This window comes from Telopea speciosissima, chromosome 2 (assembly GCF_018873765.1).
Source record: "Telopea speciosissima isolate NSW1024214 ecotype Mountain lineage chromosome 2, Tspe_v1, whole genome shotgun sequence".
Taxonomy (NCBI): domain Eukaryota; kingdom Viridiplantae; phylum Streptophyta; class Magnoliopsida; order Proteales; family Proteaceae; genus Telopea; species Telopea speciosissima.
In genome coordinates this window covers 75,871,651-75,893,606 of record NC_057917.1, presented here as the reverse complement: position 1 = coordinate 75,893,606, position 21,956 = coordinate 75,871,651, and the positions used below count along the sequence as shown (strand labels likewise).

General features: G+C 39.4%; 2 protein-coding genes and 1 pseudogene across 2 annotated transcripts; all 3 read left to right on the top strand.

The window, feature by feature from the left end:
- Positions 1–2,386: 2,386 nt before the first annotated feature.
- LOC122650084 lies at positions 2,387–4,557 on the top strand. The gene is made up of 3 exons (XM_043843385.1): positions 2,387–2,886; positions 2,967–3,823; positions 4,441–4,557. Exons 1-2 carry the CDS (start codon positions 2,568–2,570, stop codon positions 3,404–3,406), a joined length of 759 nt encoding a protein of 252 aa, XP_043699320.1. The 5' UTR covers positions 2,387–2,567; the 3' UTR covers positions 3,407–3,823; positions 4,441–4,557.
- On the top strand, positions 3,704–5,539 carry LOC122651116 (annotated as a pseudogene).
- Positions 5,540–12,143: 6,604 nt separating this feature from the next.
- Positions 12,144–14,543, top strand: LOC122651115 (wall-associated receptor kinase-like 1). Its single transcript, XM_043844443.1, has 2 exons — positions 12,144–13,038; positions 13,354–14,543. Exons 1-2 carry the CDS (start codon positions 12,144–12,146, stop codon positions 14,541–14,543), a joined length of 2,085 nt encoding a protein of 694 aa, XP_043700378.1.
- The last annotated feature ends 7,413 nt before the right edge of the window (positions 14,544–21,956 follow it).

Here is a 21,956-nt window from a genome sequence, read left to right as displayed (position 1 = left end):
ATCTCTGAAAAAGAAGATGGGATGGAGACAGCACTTAGGGGAGAACCATTTGAGTCACGGCAGAAAAAGCCCAAACCACCAAGCGATGAGTTTGGTAACGGCGAAATATCAGGAAAGTTATTTGAAAATATAAGCATTTCTTTTGACATTTTATTTATTTATTTATTTTTTGGATTAAGAGCTTGTATAATAGGGTGGGGGGGGGGGGAATTAGGGGATGGGGATAGGCCCCAAGGTGGTTTGAACTCATGACCTCTTATTTGAGGAGTTGGTCTTTTGACATTTTAATTGTGAGGTGTTGGTGCTTGCCAACTGATCGAGCTACACGTACCCTTCCTGTGAAGATATTAAATTCCAAGAATTTATATCTCTTCTTCATTTGCCAATTCCTTCCTCAAGCTTATGAACCCTATTTTTATACTAATTAAATCCTTAAGTATGCATGCATACATCCATTTCTTTCTTCCCCCAAAACTTGCAAAAATATGATGCAGCAGCCATTAGTTGATTTGATAAATACGAGCCAGTGGTAGAGGCCCAAACCCACAATTATTAGGCGCAAGAATCCCAACCCAGCTCTCAATTTTGTTTGCCCTTCTAAGAGACTGCATGTGAACACTTTTAGAGAGCATTGAAAGGAGAAAAACTTGTAGTTTGGCTAGCTTTGCAATTGACGTCCAGTTATGAAATTCCCGGAATCAAGGTGCAACCAGACTAGTGTTACAACCTTATCCAAAGTCTCAATGTTTTGATTCAGCTCGTCTTCTTCTATATCATCAAGAACCTGTAGCAGAGATTCATCTCTCTCTCTCTCTCTCTCTCTCTCTCTCTCTTCTAGAGATATCTCCGGCCCATGAAACTAAGAAAGTGGGGAGGGGTAGAAGGCCAGAAAAGGCATTGCTGTTGATGAGCCGCAACAGAGGACAGGGAGTCAGAGACGAAGTTTGCTTCTCGAAACAAGTGGATAAATTGGATTGACCGAAAAGAGCGACTAAGTGAGAGACAATCATCAATAATGTGCCTTCAGTCTCCAGGGAACAGCATGTTCATTTCCTTGTAAGATATTGATCACCATAAGATTATCACTTTCAATGTAAATGCATTGAAATGCATATTCCTGTGTTTACATTAAGGCTTTTCTAACTGCCAAGGCTTCTGCTACTGATGAATTATTCAATCCACATCCTGAGCAGCAAAACCAAACATGACATGCCTCTGATGATCTCTACAAACACCCCCAATGCCTGCACAACCAGGATTGCCCAAACTAGTACCACTCACATTGATTTTTACCATACCAATTGGTATGGAGGAGGGATCCATTTAATGTTGATAGTGCCATTCTGAACCATAGAACTTTGAAAATTCTTTTGATAATCTTGAGCAAATCGCCTTGCCAGTCGGAGCAGAGTTATTGAGTTAACATGAAGGTGCATGTATATACGATCCATATAGCTAACCCAGATATGCCACAAGACACTGGCAGTCAATGTTCCCCTTTCCAGCGCTTCATGATTTTGGGAATAGGATGAAAGAAATGAAAGTATAACCGAGGTAATACTCTCCATCTGAGGAGTGGCTGATAATCCCACTTGGGTCCAAAACTGAGAAGAGTATGGACAATTGAGGAATAGATGACTTCCTTCTATTTGGAATGTGAATTTGCAAGATTAAAGACTAGATCGGGTTTAGTTTATTGGATATTTTTTTTTTTTTGTTTTTTTGATGAAAGTATAATCACACAAACCACACACCAATCCCAAAAGGTTAATCGACTTTTAGGACCGTGAAAGTTTATTGGACACTATAACTCCAAGTCCATGAGTGTACAAATTAAAGATGAAGTGAGAGAGTCAAACTTTCTTCACTGCCTAACTCTTTTTTATGATAATGTGGGTCCCTTTCTTTAATTTTGTGAGGATACCAACCAACGGTAGGGGATGAAATTTCAAACTCATATATAGTCAGCATACAGAGACATCTTGAACCCTAAGCAATCCAAGAACCATCCTCGGACATAGTCAAATGGCCGACTGCCTAACATCTTGATTCAAAAACAAACATCTGGAAATCTTGTTTGAATTTGATGAACAAGGCTACGTGATCGTCTTTTCCATGTCCAGAGGCTCTAATTCCAATTCCATGGAGTTAACCTTCACCGTCTTCTTTCTTGCACCTTTACCTCCTCTTCTCATTTTTGTCCCTGTTTCTTCTCTCTGGAGCTCAACAGAGTTACCCTGGCATCCACCAGTTGGATTGTTACAGTAACAACTCTGTAACTTCTGGGTATCTCTGCAATGGGCCTCAAAGATCTTGCAGCTCCTATCTCACCTTCCCACCGCTCAGTATCAGCTACCTCTTGGCATCTGAAGCTTCCCAGATTGCCCAAGTCAACAACATTTCTGAGATAGACAGGTTCCCCACAGGCACCCTGATCAGTTCCGGTAAATTGTTCATGTTTTGAAAAATTCTATCAGCACAACACCTTCTACACCTTGAAAGCCGGCGACACATATTTTACAGTTGCCAACAACACTTACCAGGGTCTCACCACTTGCAAAGCCCTGATGAATCAGAATCTGTTGGTGGGATCACAACTGTTGGCCCCATTAAGATGTGCTTGCAGTACTAGGAACCAGACTGGTAGTGGTGTGCGATTCTTGCTGACTTACCTGGTTACATGGGGTGATTCTGTATCTTCAATTGGTGAGATATTTGGTGTCGATGAACAGAGCATAAACAATGTGAACGATTTGTCCTTTGATAGTGTTATATATCCATTTACACCCATTTTAGTTCCGCTTAAAACCAAGCCTACAATGAGAAAAAATGAAATTCCTCCACCACCACCAGTGTCTCCAACTCCATCATTTGTTCCTGCTGGAGGTAATTCAACCTTTTAAGCTGTAAATAAATTTCATTTTTCTGTGATCATTTTTAATTAATTTATCAGTTTGATGTAGCAGGAACACCAATGGCAAAGGATGGTTGCAAGGAGAAATGTGGGAACATCAGCATTCCATACCCATTTGGCATTGGGAACGAATGCTACTTCAACAAATGGTTTGAGATCCTTTGCAATGACTCCAATTCTAATCCTTCGGTGCCCTTCCTGCAAAACCTAGATGTAGAAGTTCTAGAATTCTTGCCGGATTATACTGTGTATGTGGTCTATACTTCGGTTGCTTCAACCTGTCACCAGAGAAGTAACACAGAGTTATCAGAAGCCATAGATTTCCCCTTCACCTTCTCTGTTACCCACAACAATTTCACTGCCATTGGATGTGATATTTCTGTCGCCTTCACTCGTGTCAATGGTGGAAAAGTTGCAAACGGGGTGTATGTCAGTTGGTACCAACAATACCATGCCTACCATAAGCTCTATCATTTCTTCTTGTTCAGGTAATGGTTGCTGCAAAACACCCATTCCAAGCAATGTTCAGTTGTTTACTGTGAAGGTCTATAACTTGTTTGTCTGGGGCATCCAATTCCTGCGGCGTAGCCTTTCTAACGGATAGAAATTTTTCAGAGTACAAGCAGTTTGATCTCTCCAGTATTAAGAATGAACTCAATTCTACTAACTACCGTATTCCGGTAGTGCTGGATTGAGTGATAGTGAACAGCATATGCGAAGAAGCTCGCAAAGTAAGTAGCGTGCAAGGTTATGCTTGTGGCAAGAATAATCACTGCATTGACTCTGATAATGGCCCCGGATACCGCTGTAGTTGCTCGGAAGGCGTTCAAGGGAATCCATAATTGCCTTCTGGATGCAGAGGAGAAGGAAGTAAAGCAAGAACTCCTATGGTTGTGATAGTCTCTCTAGGTATGGATTCTACAATTTTAAAACATTTGCATAGGTATCCATTGTAGGCATCAGAAGATTGTGCTGATACTTCTACAATTTTAAACATTTGCGTAAGTATCCATTGTAAGCTTCAGAAGGTTTTGCTGATACAAAGAACACACACACACACTGGCTTCTATAAAAATTGGGTGATTTAATCTACCTTGCCTGTTCAGTGAGAGGATTTGAGTTGGAAGTCCAAACCAATGCCATAATTGTTCTCCTACTCGAGCCCATCCACCTCTCCTGAATGAATCCAATTAACTAGGATCTGGATTTTACCTGTTAAGTATATACGATCATATACGTGTATTGCTACTGTGAAATATGAACCAGATGTGTAACCTTCTGATGCCCAGTGTGGCCACAAATTAGGCTTATTAACTGGCCAACTACACCTCTCAATTCACAATCCTTTTTTTTTTTTGATAGGTTCACAATCCTTTTTCAGTCTTGTTGAATCTAAAACAATTCAGTCCTCTAATTTTACCATGTGTTGTCAACCACAAGAGACGCAATTAAAGTTTCAACTTTTAACTGTTCCTTTAGTGTCTTGCAGCAGTAGTTTTCACTTGATTTTGTGATTCTTGTTGCAGGTATTGGAATAGCAATGGCTTTGATAATTCTAGCCTCTGTCAGTCTCTGGTTGTATCCTAATATGTCAAAAGACAACAAATCAAACTAAAGCAGAAGTTTTTCAAGAAAAATGGTGGTTTGCTATTACAGCTGCAAATCTCGTCTCAAGACCATAGTGCTGAGAAGATCAAAACCTTTTCTATTGAACTAGAGAATGCAACAGATAACTTCAATGGAAGTAGAATCCTTGGTAATGGTGGATCTGGAACAGTTTACAAAGGAATGCTATCAGATGGGAGAATAGTAGCCATTAAAAAGTCCAAAACAGTGGATGAAAGCCAAATTGGCCACTTCATTTATATGAAGTTGTCATTCTTGCACAAATTAACCATAGAAACATAGTGAAATTGTTAGGTTGTTGCCTAGAGGCCCAAGTACCCTTATTAGTTTATGAGTTTGTCTTAAACGGAACCCTCCCCTACCTTCTCCATGGAGAGGGTCAAGTGTCATCACTGTCATGGAAAAATCGCTTAAGAATTGCTACAGAAATTGCTGGAGCGGTTGCCTACTTACACTCTGCTGCAACCAACCCAATCTTTCATTGAGACATCAAGTCTAGCAATATTCTCTTGGATGAAAATTATAAAGCTAAAGTAGCAGACTTTGGAATTTCAAGAACAGTACCCATTCAGCAAACTCACTTAACCACACTGGTGCAGGGGACCTTTGGCTACTTGGACCCAGAGTATTTCCAGTCAAGCAAATTTACAGAGAAAAGTGATGTTTATAGCTTTGGAGTAGTTCTGGTGGAGCTTTTGACTGGACAAAAGACCGTCTTTTTTAATGATTTCCAAGAACAGAAAGGTCTAGTTATGCATTTCATATCATCACTAAAGGAGAATCGTTTATTTGAAGTTCTGGAGACCCGAGTCATAAATGAAGGAAACAGAGATCAGCTTTTGGCAATATCAAAACTTGCAAAGAAATGTCTGAAAGTGAATGGAAAGAAAAGGCCACCCGTGAAAGAGGTAGCTGCAGCTCTTGAATGATTAAGAAGCTATGAGGAACATCATCCATTGGTCCCATGTACAACCAACGAACACAGGTGCTTGAGCTACGAAGAAGATTCGTTTCACTACTCTGGTGATGCAACAGGACTCACTTTCGATTCTGGAGTACCAAGAGTCCAATAACTGGTAGTGTTCACAACGATAGTACCGATGCAACAGGACCCTCTTATGATTTTGGAAGTGCTAGTTCAATAATTGCTAGTAGTCATTACTCATGACATTCCTTATCATTCTTCTCTACCTATCACTCTTCTCCTTTCCAGGTGCGTGGTGTGGTTGATTTGCAATTCATTACTGACACGATAACTTGATGAAATATTTCATAACTTGAACTTATTATTTCTATGCAACTCTATATAGTAACTCATTCAGTTTTGTTACATACTTTGTCTCAGCTTGTCCTTCTCCGCAACTACAAAGAAATACTGAAGGCTGTGTTGGTATGCATTCTAGGCTGAATGACGAACGATAGGTGGCATGAAGGGCTGGAGGAGCGGTCAAGACCAAGGTGTCAGAAGTAGTTCACCACCAGAGCCAGAGAATGAAGTAATAAAGCAGTTAAAGAAGACTCAAGCTAATGTATCCATCTGGGGATTGCTCATGGCATCACAGGCACACCAAGACATAGTCTTGAAACCCCCGACTCAAGTCTATAAATGCATTCTGAAATGATAAAAACAGTGTTTGGTATGCATTCTCTTTATTGGGCCTTGGAATGCAATAAAGAGCGTGGCCCATTCTGGAATGGGCTATCTGACCCATTCCACATTCTCATTCTTGCTTGACCATTCAATTTCGACTCTTTTGTTCCGAACTTCCCATGGAAACCATCGTTTTCCCTTTCAAGTCTGAAGATGAGAGCTTGCCGCAGAAGAGACTTGGTAGGCTTTCGATCAGTGAAACATGTATGTTGGGGCATCCCCTGCTGACAATCTCTGGTAGAACTAGATCGCTTGGCAATTGATCTACAAATCTGCAAAACACTGTAGCTGAACCATCCATAGATCTACAAGATCTGCAACTCCAGCAAGCAGGGATTCTCTGTATCCTAGGTCTTGTCTAGCATTTTGCATCCTTTTCACACACAGAGGGCATCATACCCATAAAGTGGAGAGAAGTGTAGAAACAGAAGGGTAGCGGTCATGAGAATTGGAAGAGAGTAGTTCATTGGGTGTGATCTACAATTGTGTAGTTGGCTTATCTTTTAATGTTACTGGTAGCAAGAACAGTCAAGGTTTTCAAACATAATTGTAAAAGCACGTACTAAGGCCCTGCATCTCCTCCTCTCTTCCTCTCTTTCTGATCTGGCTCACCAACTGATCATTTTGGTTAATAATTTTTGTGGCTTTGAACTTCATACTTTGTTGGATTTTGTAGTACTTTTCCCTTAAGGTTCTGTTTGTTTCAGTGTAAAATTTTACATGTGAAAAGTGAGAATTTTCCCATGTTTATTTTCAAGAGGTACAGTGAAAAAAATCACTGAAAAGTATAATGCCTTAAAGAGGACAAATATCGAACATGTAATGTGAGAAATCAATGTTCACAAATTTATTGAACTTTCGCTTGCTCTCCACCCTACAATGGAACTTCAGGTAGCTGAAAGAAAAAAGACGTACCTCTGTGGAAGCAGAGAAACATCTAGTAGTCCGTGAGCTTCACTATTGTGCACCTCGCTGCCCCTGCTGCATATCTGCACCACCACCATTACGGTGACCACCACCTCTGCATCTCTGTTCGTACCGTCCTTCATATCCATCACCACTATAACTGATCAAATAATCTCAAAAAAATAAGTGGCAGAAGCATCACATGAATGCAAACAACACAGAACCAGGTAGACGATTCGTAGGAGTAAGCCAAAAGAAGTCCCCATGTTATGCTTCTCATACCTTCTAGTGGGGAGTAATATCAATGGTAAAACGTCCACATTTTCTTCTTTACCGTCTTGAATTCAAGCATTACGTGCTTGACTTTGGGAGCTTTCAAATCTTGGACGACGAACATCGAAGGCCCCATTTGAAAAAGCTTGAATCCCCTGATTAACAGAAGGTGGAGATGATTTGAGATTAAAAAGGGGAGAAGAACGGTAGGACAAAGAAGAAGCACTACAGCCACAGTAATTCGACGAAATCCGCTAATCAATCATCAAATTGCATTCGCAGTGACGCTCCAGTAGCCCTGGGTCATCGTCTCGCAGGAGGAGGCAGATCTGACTTGTCGGCGACAGCTTCTTCTCGGCCCTAGAGTTGCAGGTGGTTCTCAGGAAGCTCGGAAATGCATACCAAACACTGTCTTCAAGTTGCACGGTTCGGCCTGGCTCAGGGCCAGATAAATCTGACCCTGACCCGTTCTTACGTTCGGCCTGGACTGATCCTGATTGACCCTGACCATGGGGAAGGGAGATGTCTGGGAAGAAGAAGTAAAACAAGTAGAAAGAAGGAAAGATAAAAGAAAAAGTAGAAAAAAGAAAGAAAGAAGAGGAAGAAGAAAAAAACAAGTAAAAGAAGAAGATAGGGTTGGGTTGGGCCAAGTCGGGCTCAGCCAGAGACTTCAACTCTGATCTGGTCCGGCCCTGACCCAGGGCCGAAAATTCCAATCCTAACTCGTCCTCAGGGCCAAGGTATCTCAATTGAGGCCTGGTTAAGGCTCAAGGTGAGCTCGGGCCATCAAGGTCAAACTTGCACCCCTACCTCCTGTGCCTCACATAAGGGTGTCAAAATCAAATCGAAACCATTTATTGAAATCGAATCAAGTCGTTTACATTGAAACTATGAAACCGTTTAATAAATGGTTTGATTTCAGTTTTAAAATTGTAACCATTTAATTAAAGAGTTTAAATCGATGATAAACCATTTAAATGGAAACAAATATTAATAATATATAATGACAATAATTAGATATTAATGGTAACAATAAATAATTAATAAATCTGTAATGGTAAAAATAAATAATTATTTAAAGAAAACACATAAGACAATAAAATTTTTTAAAAGAAGTGCAATGGAAAATAGCCATTTGAATTTTTTTAAAAAAAAGTTTAAAAAACTTTGAAGTCCTTGTCTATAGTGACGTTCAAAATGGAAATGAGAGGAGGAGATTAGTTTCTCCAAGAGAACTCTCTGAATCTGTTTCCGTTTTTGTCGTAATAGTCTTGTGAACCATCACTAATTTGAACTAGGGATATAAATGGATAACTGAAATTCGAATCCGAATTTGAATTCGCATCCGTATTTGTTTAGGGGTATCCGTATTCATGTAAAGATATCCAGAAAATAATCCAAATACTTCAATTAAATCCATTCAAAAAAAAATCTGAATACTTAATAATAAAAAATTAAGTAAATAATGATTTTGAGGGTTTTTGAAGATTCAAGAGGTTCTAGAATATGATGAAAAGAGAATCATGATTTAAGAGATATGGACTGAGAGTGAATTGTATTCGCTAGGGGGCGCTAGGGGGAGGAAGGTCCAGGTTACACAAGGCAGAGATGTGGTCAAAAATCCGAATCCAATCTGCTTCTGAATCCGTTTAGAGGTATTCGTATTCAGCCAGGAAATATCCGACTCCGATCACATTTGATCCGTATCTGATCCAAATCCGATCCGTTTACATCCCTAGCTTGAACGCATCATCATATAAAAGTTTCATTGTATATAGGGTGGGCTATTGTTGTTGTAACAAAATGTGCAATAAGAAAGCCAAGTTTCGGTGTCGAATACGAAAGTCCATTAAGATTTCGCCATTGAGTTACGAAAAAATAATAGGGAGGTTTTAAAAACCCAACGAACAAACATCTTTGAATGGGTGGTACTTACAAACTACCCTAAAAACCGATCACAGACACCATTTTCAATCTAAGGTTGCGCGGCAGGGCCTCAGTGACTGAAAATGAGGTCAGGACGGAAGTTGAAGTGAAGGTAGAGGTAGAGGATGAGATGGAGAGGGTAAAATAGAATATTTGTAGAAAAATAGTTCATAAGGTACCTTAAATAATGGGCACCTCAGTTGTAATTTATCATTTATGTTTTAATGTAGTGGGTATTTTAGTCAATTGCATTTCACAAACTTAACCCATTAGAATCTGGGTTAAGGTTTGCATTCTTAGTGTGGTTGCATAAATATTAAAGCACATCACAGGGGGTGGCGTTGATTTTAAAAAATATATTAAAAAAAAAAAAAAGCCCTTGGGATTGTGGAATATAAGTTCCATCAGTGTTGGCTCAATCTTAATCAGTATTTTGATGTTTATCATTCACAAGCAATGGAGTCTGTAAAAGTCATACGTGAGGAATAAATTCCAGTGTATTGATTGTATTTCAGAAGATGAATATTTTTCCTACAAAGCACAAAACCCATTGACATAGGGATCGTGAGAAGAAGAAATATACATGAACAAGGAAAGTAGGAGATACAATCGTATAAAGAAACTTTAGAGAAACAGAAGGAAAAAAATATGGGAGACGTGTGTGACTTGGGTACCACCCATTGCACCCGGTAATAGAGTCAGAATTAACCAAGGCCGAATACCAAGTTATAACCAGTAGGACAAAATGTCTTGCTCAAGCTTAAATTAATGGATGAGAATTTTGTCTCTTCAAAGTGGTGAAACTAAAAAGAACATTGACAAGGTAATAGATATATGGATCTGATGACTCTGATCTGTCATATCTAATTTTTTTTGGGTAGAAACACTCGTATATAATGAAGTCCAAATCAATGGGAACGTTTCACACAAACCATTTCGTCCACGACACTCCTTGAGTTAAATAAAATGAAAGAATGCTAAGTTGCTAACCGATGTTGTGCCTCACAGTCTCGCACGAATTGATCAATGCAGAATTGACTAGCGTTCTTTTTAACTTATTATTATTATTAGGGTTTTTTTTCAAATGCCCCCCTCAAATTGTCCAAACATACAAATGCCTCCTGAACTTTCATTAATTTCAAATGCACCCTTACTTTCTAAACTATGTAACACTCTAGTCCTCTCCATTAGTCTGGGACGTTATGTTCTAACTTCTGGTATTTTTTAACATGGTTAGACCATTCTGCCCATGATAGGGTAGAATGACCAATTTGTGGCTATACACACACACACTCATACCTCCACCCTTGCTCTGCCCCTACACCTGGGACGGTAATCCTCTCTAATTCTTAAAAGTGTGCAGTGCGTCAGTGCTAAGTGAAGATGTCGACACCTGGCAACTTGGACATCCAACGATCCGTGCTTAACGGAACTCAATGAGCTCAGACCGTTGGATGTCCGAGCTGCCAGATGTCGACATCTGCATCTAGCACTGTCACACTGCACACATTTAGGGAATTGGAAAGGATTATTTTCCCTACACCTGAACACACACTCACCCCCACCCCTTGTGATCGTAAGGCACTAGACTAGACTTTACAGGATAAAATTTAATTATTCTGTGATTCCCATGAAGTTCAAGACAACTCCAAGGATTCAACTGAACCAGTTTAAAAAATTATTTGGTGTCGAATTTAATGTTTTGAACAGGACAACACGAGAATTGAAAGTATTTAGTCATTTGAAGGAAATAAGATTTGGAAGATCAATATATTGGAGATCGATTAAAGATTAATGGAATGAGGAACAAAGAGTGGTCTCTGAAAATCAAGAAATGTGCTTAAGGTTTTGAGAATAGGTTCAGATGAAAAATGAAGCCTTTAATCTTCAGCCTTCATCTATTTCTCATAAGAAGGCCAGAAATAAAACTGTAACTGAGGAATACCATGTATCATCTATACCACCATCCTATAGCTTAATATATTTTATGCACCTTCTGCCGGTGGAGTTACATACAACTTTAGAGCTGCTCCGTTGATAGGATCCAATATGAGCTTATCAGCTTCAAAATCAGGTAAGATATTTAGTGATGCCAGTTTTCCCACATTCCTTTGTTTTAGAACATGGAGATCACCCTCTCCCTAAGTGGGTGAGCACCATTGAGAAGGTGGACTTGAGTACGGTGATTAGATGGTTTGGTTCTTCTACTAATGGTTTTCTCGAGATACATGCACTTGATTGGGGACGTCTATTGTACTTGCCAAAGTGAGGAAGATGGTCGCCGGTGCCTTATAGAGCTTCGTCGATTGATGCCGGGCTGCTATGATCACCAGAGTAGGTCTCTTCTTCAGAAGATCATAGGTTGCAGTGGATGTTCTCCAAGGTAGTCAGCTGAGTGTGAGGAAGAAGAAGGGTTTGTGGGTGTTTTAATTGAAAAGATAAATTAGGTACTTCGCCCACTAAGAAGGGTAAAATTACATTTAAAAAAATATTAAACTGCTGACATCACCACTTAACAGCTCTTAACTAGTGATAGGAGGTCTGTATGCAATTAGTTTGGTAAAACAAGGGATGCTTATGATATTATGATAGTTAGCTAGTCGGTGTGCTTTAAAATATAGCCAAACGGAGAAAGAGACGTTAGTGGCGCTGTTAATTTCTCAAAAAACAAAAAAAACCAAAAATAGAAAAAAGAAAACAGAGTGAAGGAGGCTTTCAAACGCATTCATTTGGGTCAAACGTTTACCAGGCAGCTTACAGAGACGCCTTGATTTTTTTATTTTTTCGATAAAAACTGAGAAGCTTTGAATCCCTCCATGTTCAATAGCCCACTGGCCAACATCATGCATGATTCACAACAATTTCTGGAAATCTGGTTTGAATTTGATGAACAGAGTATTCGATCGTCTTGTCCAAGTCCAGAGAGGCTCTAGTTCCAATTCCATGGAGTTCCCGTCACCGTCTTCTTTCTTGCACCTCTACCTCCTCTTCTTGTCATTTTTATCCCTGTTTCTTTTCTCTGGAGCTCAACAGAGTTACCCTGGTATCCAGCAGTCGGATTGCACCAGTAACAACTCTGCAAATTATGGGTATCTCTGCAATGGGCCTCAAACATCTTGCAGCTCCTATCTCACCTTCCGATCAACAAATCCTTACGATACTCCGGTCAGTATCAGCTCCCTCTTGGCGTCCGAAGCTTCCCAGATTGCCCAAGGCAACAACATTTTTGAGACAGACAGGATCCCCACAGGTGCCCTAGTCATAGTTCCTGTAAATTGTTCATGTTTTGGAAACTTCTATCAGCATATCACGTCCTCCTACACCTTCAAAGCCAGCGACACATATTTTACAGTTGCCAAGGACATTTACCAGGGCCTCACCACTTGCACAGCTCTGATGCAACAGAATCCGTATGAAAGTCAGAATCTGATGGTGGGATCACAACTGTTAGCCCCATTAAGATGTGCTTGCCCTACTACGAACCAGACTGGTAGTGGTGTGAGATTCTTGCTGACTTACCTGGTTAACCGGGGTGATTCTGTTTCTTCAATTGGTGAGACATTTGGTGTCGACCAACAGAGCATAAACAATGCGAACAATTTGTCCTTTAATAGTCTTTTATATCCCTTTACACCCATTTTAGTTCCGCTTAAAACCGAGCCTACAATGAAAATAAATGAACTTCCTCCACCACCACCACCACCACCAGTGTCTCCAACTCCATCATTTGTTCCCGCTGGAGGTAATCCATTCTTTTAAGCTGCAAATGAGTTTCATTTTTCTGTGATCATTTTTAAGTAATTTATCAGTTTGATGTAGCAGAAGATCTGGATTTTACTCATTAAGCATATACAATCATATACAACATATATTGCTACTGTGAAATATATGAACCAGATGCAATCTTATGATGCCTAGTGCAGCCACAAATTAGGCTTATTAACTTGGCCACCTACACCTCTCAATTCAAAAATCCTTTTTCAGTCTTGTTGAATCTAAAACAAGTCAGTGCTTGCTGGATGTTGTATTTACTTAAACTTTGTGACTCATATTGCAGGTATTGGAATAGCAATGGCTTTGATAATTCTAATCGCTGTCGGTCTCTGGTTGAATTTCCGATATGTCAAAAGACAGCAAATCAAACTAAAGAAAAAGTTTTTCAAGAAAAATGGTGGTTTGCTATTACAGCAGCAAGTCTCTTCTCAAGACCATAGTGTTGAAAAGATCAAAATCTTTGCTATTGAAGAACTAGAAAAGGCAACAGATAACTTCAATGGAAGTCGAATCCTTGGTAATGGTGGATCTGGAGCAGTTTACAAAGGAATCCTATCAGATGGGAGAACAGTAGCCATTAAAAAGTCCAAAACAGTGGATGAAAGCCAAATTGGCCAATTCATTAATGAAGTTGTCATTCTTGCACAAATTAACCATAGAAACATAGTGAAATTGTTAGGTTGTTGCCTAGAGACCCAAGTACCCTTATTAGTTTATGAGTTTGTCTTAAATGGAACCCTCTCCTACCTTCTCCATGGAGAGGGTCAAGTGTCATCACTGTCATGGGAAAAGCGCTTAAGAATTGCTACTGAAATTGCTGGAGCAGTTGCATACTTACACTCTGCTGCAACCAACCCAATCTTTCATCGAGACATCAAGTCTAGCAATATTCTCTTGGATGCAAATTATAAAGCTATAGTAGCAGACTTTGGAATTTCAAGAACTGTACCCATCGACAGAACTCACTTAACCACACTGGTGCAGGGGACCTTTGGCTACTTGGACCCAGAGTATTTCCATTCAAGCCAATTTACAGAGAAAAGTGATGTTTATAGCTTTGGAGTAGTTCTTGTGGAGCTTTTGACTGGACAAAAGGCTGTCTTCTTTAATGATTTCCAAGAAGAAAAAGGTCTCGCTATGCATTTCATATCATCACTAAAGGAAAATCGTTTATTTGAAGTTCTGGAGACCCGAATCATAAATGAAGGAAACAGAGATCAGCTTTTGGCAATCTCAAAAATTGCAAAGAAATGTCTGAAAGTAAATGGAAAGAAAAGACCAGCCATGAAAGAGGTGGCTGCAGCTCTTGAAGGATTAAGAAGAAGCTTTGAGGAACATCATCTATTGGTCCAATGTACAACCAAGGAACACAGGTGCTTGAGCTATGAAGAAGATTCGTTTCACTACCCTGGTGATGCAACAGGACTCACTTTCCATTCTGGGAGTACCAATGGTTCATTAACTGGCCGGTAGTGTTCATAACGATGGTACCGATGCAGCGGGACCCTCTTACGATTCTGGAATTGCTAGTTCAATAATTGCTAGTAGTCTTGACTCCTGACAATGCTTACCATTCATCTCTGCCTACCATTGTTCTCCTTTCCAGGTGCGTGGTGTGGTTGATTTGCATTTCATTAGTGACACAATAACCTGTTTAAATATTTCATAACTTTTCCATTTTATTATTTCTATGCAACTCTATTTTATATCTTTGGGGAAATTGCCTACATCTATGAGCTATTGAGATGAGATAATTAAGGGTTTAAGAACACTAACCGGTTGCGGTCTAGGTGTGGCTCCAACGCCTAGACATAGTAACCACCTTGAAAATGTCCGCCTTATCCCCATGAAAAGGCAGAAATCCCATGGAGCAAGGCATTTATTTTCATGACGTTTAAGAATTTGTCCGTGAAATCAATGCTGGCAATAAAGAAGAAAAGAGACTCATTACAGAACATAGAATTGCAATTTCCACTCCTTTCTAACTCAGAGTTGGTATTGAACTTGGGATGAGAGTGAGAAGAAGGGTTTCAATGTTGATGAGATGCCTTTATGTACAGGGAGAGGGTGAATGGGGCTAATTAGATGCACGGGATACCCTCAATTGAAAAGTTTTAATTACACCAAACTGGTTTTAATGTAAACGCAAAGTACAGAGATAAAAAGAAACAAAATAAGAGTAGGATAAACTGGATCTTGTGAATCTTCTTCTTCTCTCATCTGGTATGTCTTCCTCGGTGATCGTCTGTAGCTTGGGAGAATTAGATGATTTTTGGGGAGAGATGAAGCCAGGTGGTGCAACTGTGTATATATACAACCGTGCATAAACCTTTTGCCAATATTATTAAAAGGTGAAATCATCACTAAGAAAAAGAGTTCCTACACACCCCCATTGTAGGAACTTTCCTAGCACACCTTGATAGAAGTACAAAGGCAGGGGTTTTGGGGGATTTACGCTGTGGTCTTTTCTAAGAAAGAGAGAGAGAGAGAGAGGTACCATTGGGTCATCTACTCATACTAGAAGCAATGATGAGTCATCAAATTTTTATTTATTTATTTTTTTTTTTTTGTGAATTAATCACCACTTAGATGAGGGTCTAAAATTTAGGAATTTCTCACTTTGTCACTTCAAGGGGTGCACAGAGATGATGATTTGATGTCCTTGAATAGTGCAAAGTCTTTTTTATGACTTTAGAAGTCGATCTTGTGTAACTCCCGATTAATGTTTGTGATATCTTAAAATGGTTGAAAGAAGTAAGCTTGTAAAATAACCAAAATACCGCTAAAAGGTTGACCGGATCAAATTAAGTTGGGTCGTAAGATTTTAAAATAAGTCTAAACTTTATGATTGGGTAAGTTTTATTATTAAATATTTTGTTGAAAGTGAGCTTATTTGCCTATCATTTGTTGCAAGAATACTACAGTTTTAGCCATGTGAAGGTATTTTGGATACCATTGGACGTTGTCAATGTGATGTTTTAACATCAATTTCGTTGGAATCCGTTGGCTATGAAATAGGATATGATCAAAGCGAGATCAATTGTTCAAAATAGGACATGAAGTGTTCAATCCAATCCATGAGAGTTTTGGTAGGGTAAATTCACTGTATAACTCATCCAAATTCTTACTAAAAATATAAAGGGAAAATGTTCTCTAAGGGGGGAGGGGGCTGCATACTATGCTCAGACACAATAAAGAATCAAATGATCACCCTACCCCCATGAAAAGTGAAAATCCCGCCCCTAAGACACTAGTGCATGCACTTTCATTGGCTGTTGTGTGTGCGTGTGGCCCCAGTGCTCCTCCACAGAAAACCCTCCCCCAAATATAAAACATTTTTCTTTCTCCTTTGTTCCAAGGTCTGCCAATTTTGTGGCTGATTCCTTGGCCAGGTCGGCCCTTTCAGTTGAGTCCCCGAAAATTTGGCTTCTCGACTCTCCTTGGCTTCTAAGTCTGTGTGAAGCTAAAGCCATTGGTTGTATTGACTCTTTCAATCAATGAAATTTCTCTTTACCCCAAAAAAAAAAAAGGGAAAATATCATCCCCCTCCCCTCTAAGTTTGCCTAATATCAATCCAGTACCCAAGTTTTGAAAAATATCTACCCCCTTCCCTACTTTATAAAGATTATATCAATGGTACCCTAATCGTTAAAAACGACCATTAACTGATGACGTGGATAGGTCTAATTTATCTAAAACCCCAAATTACCCTTAAGTTATTTTAATTTCAATTTTACCCCTCCAATCCCTTCTCTCAAAATCAAATCCCTTTAATCTGACCGTTACTAAAATTAGTGTTAAAAAATACAATAATTAAAAAAAAAAAAAAAAAAAAAACCGAAACAACTTCCTTCTTCCTTTGTTTCGTTCTCTGCAACTATTTTTTTGTCTGGATTAGCTCATCTATCGTTTGGACTTTGAAGGAGAAGGCTGACGAGGAGAACTGCAAGGCGATGTCTGATTGTTCTTCTTCTTCCGTATCTTTCTCTTGGTTTTATCTCTTGCTCTCTTGCTCTCTTGCTCTCTTGCTCTTTGCTCTTTTTTTTATGGGTCGCAGCATAGAAGGGGTTAATCGAAGTTTTCGAGGAAAAAAAAAGGGTGATGGGCGTTTTTGTTGGGAATCGACAGTGGTTTTTTTTCTTTAAAAAAAAATCAAATGGGTGGGGTGATTTTCAGTGAAAATTGAAGAGGCTATCTGGTTTGGGGTCAAGTAATTGGATGGAAATGAGAGTCGAAGGGAGAAGTCCTTTGCTGTGGAAGTTGAGTGTTTTTGTTTGCTTGTTTGTTTGTTCGCTGTTACAGGTTTACGGCAGAGGCCGGGTTTCGACCCTTGGTTTTGTCTCGCTTTCTTGTGAAATCGAGATTCCCCAGTCAAAATTGCCAGTTTCAGCTGAGTTCTTCAATCATGGGAGTTGTTTGCTTATGCTCGTGACCCCAAGGTTGGTTCTGATTGGATGCATGCCATGGTATGCGAGATGACTACAGAGATTGACTCTCATCCCACCTCAGTTAAAAAGAAGACAGTTCGGATTTGCGATGAGGGTGTCTTTGGCCATTAAGGGAAAGGTTCCCTGGGTTCTTCATCAAGTATCATCGCCCCACTCTCCGTTCTCTCTGTCTGTTTTTTCCTTAGCCGTAATTTCCGTTATTCTTGCTACTTTGGTGCTGATCTATAAGTTGAATCGACATGCATTGGTGCAGGAGCATAGGTGTGTTTGTTCTGTATTTTCCTTTTGATTTTGTTGTGCTGTTCCCCTGTTAGTTTGTGCTCTGTGTTTTCGTTGTGTTTCTTCTGCTGCTCCTGATTTCTTTTTGCGTGGAATATTAAAAAAAAAAAAAATGTTTACAACAGGGGGTGATAAAAGGAGAATAAGTTGTTACTAAGTGTCTGGCCCAAATGTCTGGGCGCAGGCTGCACTGCGACATAGAGAATATCAACCATTTTATGAATGTCAACTAAGTATCGTAAATAAATGGATCATCCCGTTTGTTCAATATTTGTTACTAATATGGATTATTGAAAATAATAATTTATGTATATTTAAGGATAATTTCCTTCAACTCCACACTTTATTTGATACAAATAGTTGAAGTGGATTCTCCGAAGAGAAGATGGATTATGGAAGTCTAACTTGAATTATTGATTGAGACATGCAAAGGCTAGATTTCGTTCTAACACTCACAACCCTCGAATCCTTAAGGTAAAGAAAATCCTAATTTCAACGGGAAGGAAAAGCTCACAAAACAATTTCGTTCACAAATTTGAAGATATTTTATTTCTTCTAAAACAATTCCCTTATATAAGGTCGAATTACAAAGGGAAAAGGAAACCTAAACAAAACAGTAGACCCCTTAAATGATGGAATTTGACCCCAAAACCTTTGGTTATTCATTGGACCACTTGTAGAGCACTGGTTGACGATTTCAAAAAGGTATTATGGTTCACGTAACTCCACCCGAGTCAAAAGTTACGACTCCAAGAAGTTGCAATGGCAAATTAGTACTTCCGGACCTAATCAGGTGGACTTATATCGGTACAATCGATCCAGAAATTCTTCAGATCGAGATCTCCACATCAGTCCATCCCACTTGTGAAAGAACTTGCTCTCGAGTTATCGTCTGAATAAAGTAGTGCCCCTTGTAAATCTTCTTCTTTCATCCGTATGTCCATCTCAATGATAGTCTGGGGAGATGATGAGAGATACGGGGGCCTCTGAGAATGCATGCATGTAATGATGTCTTTATATATAGGGAGAGGGTGAATGGGACTAAGGTGCAAGGGCTACCCTCAATTGAAAACTTTTACACCAAACTGATTTTAATGTAAACGCAAAGAACAGAGATGAAAAGAAAAGACGTAACAAAAGAAGAGTAGGAAACAGTGGGTTTTAAGAATCTTCTTTTCTCATCTGGTATGTCTTCCTCGGTGATCGTCTCTAGCTTGGGAGAATTAGATGATTTCTGGGGAGAGATGAAGATGGGTGGTGCAACTTCCATCCATGGCTGCAAAACTCCGGATTCTCTTACCATTATTTGTATCAATGAGGAGGATGAGTACCTCAATTATTGGTTTTTTTTTTTTTTTGAAATTTTGGGTGAGAATGAGGATAAGGGTTTCAATGTTGAAGAGATGCTGAGAGAGAAAGAGATGGGGTTCTGTGAGAAATGCATGCCTGTGATACCTTTATATATAGAGAAGGGTGAAAGGGACTAAGCCACCAAATTAAATGAACAAACATTGTTAGGGAGTCTATATTCAATAAATGGTAAGGTCAGTTAGATTGATAACGGCATTTAACTGATGGGTCCTATGTAGAGTTAGGGCAGAGTGGCTTTCTCAGATTTGCCCATATTAGTATTGATGGAGGTCTTTGGAGGTTAATAATTAATGACGAGGAAGGCATGAAGAACCTTCATCTGGATAAGAAGATGGGGAAAAGGAAAACCCTTCTAGGTTATTTACCAAAAAAATAAAACAAAAAGAGGCCTGGAGGACCAAGTCTAAATCTAAATAGGGATTGCGGAGCTACCACAATCTCATTCCATTTTTCTGTTAAAACTTGAAGGAGCAAATTCCAAGTTTCGAACAGATTTTGTCCTCTAACTTCTTCCATGCATCTTCTTAAAATTCTCTCTTAATTATTTCTATAATCTTTCTATTAGTTGAAAAAACAGTAGATATGTAGGTAATTGATCTATCAAATGAACAGTTAATTTAAGCCACATGGACAATTCACATGCATGCATGGCTAATTAAATTAGAGCAGCCCATGTTGCTTGGGAGCGAGCCCTAGCAAAAAGATTGTGTGACAAAATTAATGCTCGTTCTGCAAGAGGCCAAGAGCAGACAATACAGGGCATGCTAATTAATAATTGCCGATTTCAGCATATTTGGTGCTTAAATTTCTGTATCAATTAGTAGGATCCACTAACCTCTCTCTGTCCATGTGCAAAATTTCAATACAAATATATAGATTCTTAACCAAAGCTCTAAGAAATCAAAATAAGAATGAAAAAGTGCAAACAAGTTTAAAGGTTTAAAATATGTGATGAGCATGTAACATGATTGGTTTGGCGACTGGAAATTTAACATGTGATCTATTAAAACAATGGTTTGTAGTTTCCCCCAGTATGTTAAGGAGGCATTATTGGATGATTTTATGGGGTGGGTGAAGATATCGATTCAATTAGTGTGTATTTTATTTTTTTGTTTTTTGGTTAAAAAGGGAGCTTATATATTATAGATTACCATAATGTAATTACAGTCGTAAGTATTTCTTCCCCATAGCATCATTCTGCATTAAAAGAGAGTGTTGTGGGGATAGATTCTATACAAAGAGAGACCTCCTAGGAGGAATGCAACAAATTCGCCAAGAAACCTACACAACTATTGATTTCTCGAACATGGTGGGCGAATACACAACTTGTGAACGAATCACGTAACTCCCAAATTTCCTCTACAAGCCACCTAACATCCCATGAAATCTGAAATGTCCCAACAATCATCTGAATTGCGACCATAGAGTCAAATCTCACCTGCACCTGAGGAAGGTTGAGTAACCGTGCCCTGGCAAGACCACACTTGATGGCCTGCAACTCCATGCGCACCACTCACATCATTAGCTCCACCCGCAACTGCAAACAAAGGCCTCCTCAAGTGATCACGACCTAGAGTACCATAACCACCCCTTCCTTGTCACACCGAACCATCACAATTAATGGCAATCCAATCACAAAGAGGAGGCACCCAAGAGTGGAAGGTACCCTGCGAAAGTGATCACGACCTAGAGTACCATAACCACCCCTTCTTTACAAGGGTTTTTGTAGAGGTTGTGTATCTATATCCTTTGTATTCTTATGGGTACGCCTCGTCGTAAAACGTTTGTATTTTTTTTTTTATATATCTTAATTTAAAATCTTACTGACCTTTAGCAAAAACACCCGGCCTCCTTATGATTAGATTACAACTCACTCATAGTTGCCAACCCTTACAGATGAGCAAGCATTCTGTGACTCTTCTTCGCGATAAAAATTAGAAGATGAAAGGAGTACTAACGAACAAAACCCTCCTTGTTGGGAAATCAGCAAAACTATTGGAAAGTATAAAAAATTAGCTCGTGCCTTTATGGCGTAGGTGTATCCACGTGGTTAACGTGTGAAAATGACTTCCACACTGATAGATTCTAGATCGGCACGAGTGAAGTGTCAAATTAAGAAGTGGAGCGAGGGTTTGAAGGAAAGTGACCCTTCCTAGCTTCCTACTTCCTAGTTCCTCCCACCTTCCATGTTGATAACGGAGAAAGGCAGGATTTAATTAATCGGGATTCGGATTGCTTTCGACCGACTCATATCAGAATCGGACTACAATATGTGACAAATAAACCAAAAAAAAAACTTTAACCTTCATTTTTGTATAAGATCGATTTGATTTAGATCAATCAAAATTGGGATTGGCTTCCGGTCTGGATTGGCTCGGCTGATACCATGGTTTTAGTGCATGGTATTGGAACGGGTATTAGCAACACTTAAAACCGATACAATACCGATATGATATCGATTTGGATCGGTCGTATTGAACAAAAGTACCCTTGAATTTCCTTCAAAAATGAGTTTTCTAAGCATTTTACCCCTTGTCCTTACCGTGCTACCGATATTGTATCGGTACGGTATCGGTATCGATGACTAGAAAAATGGGTATGTATTGCCCGATACGGGCGATACGATACCGATACTTAGAACCATGGCTGATTCTGTCTGATTTTTTCAAACCTACAGAAGGACGGAAATTTAGAAAGAGCATGGGCCCACCATGGTTGTAGTGCATGGTATCAAAATCGGGTATCGATTACCTACAAAATCAATTTGATACCAACAAGGTATCAGCAT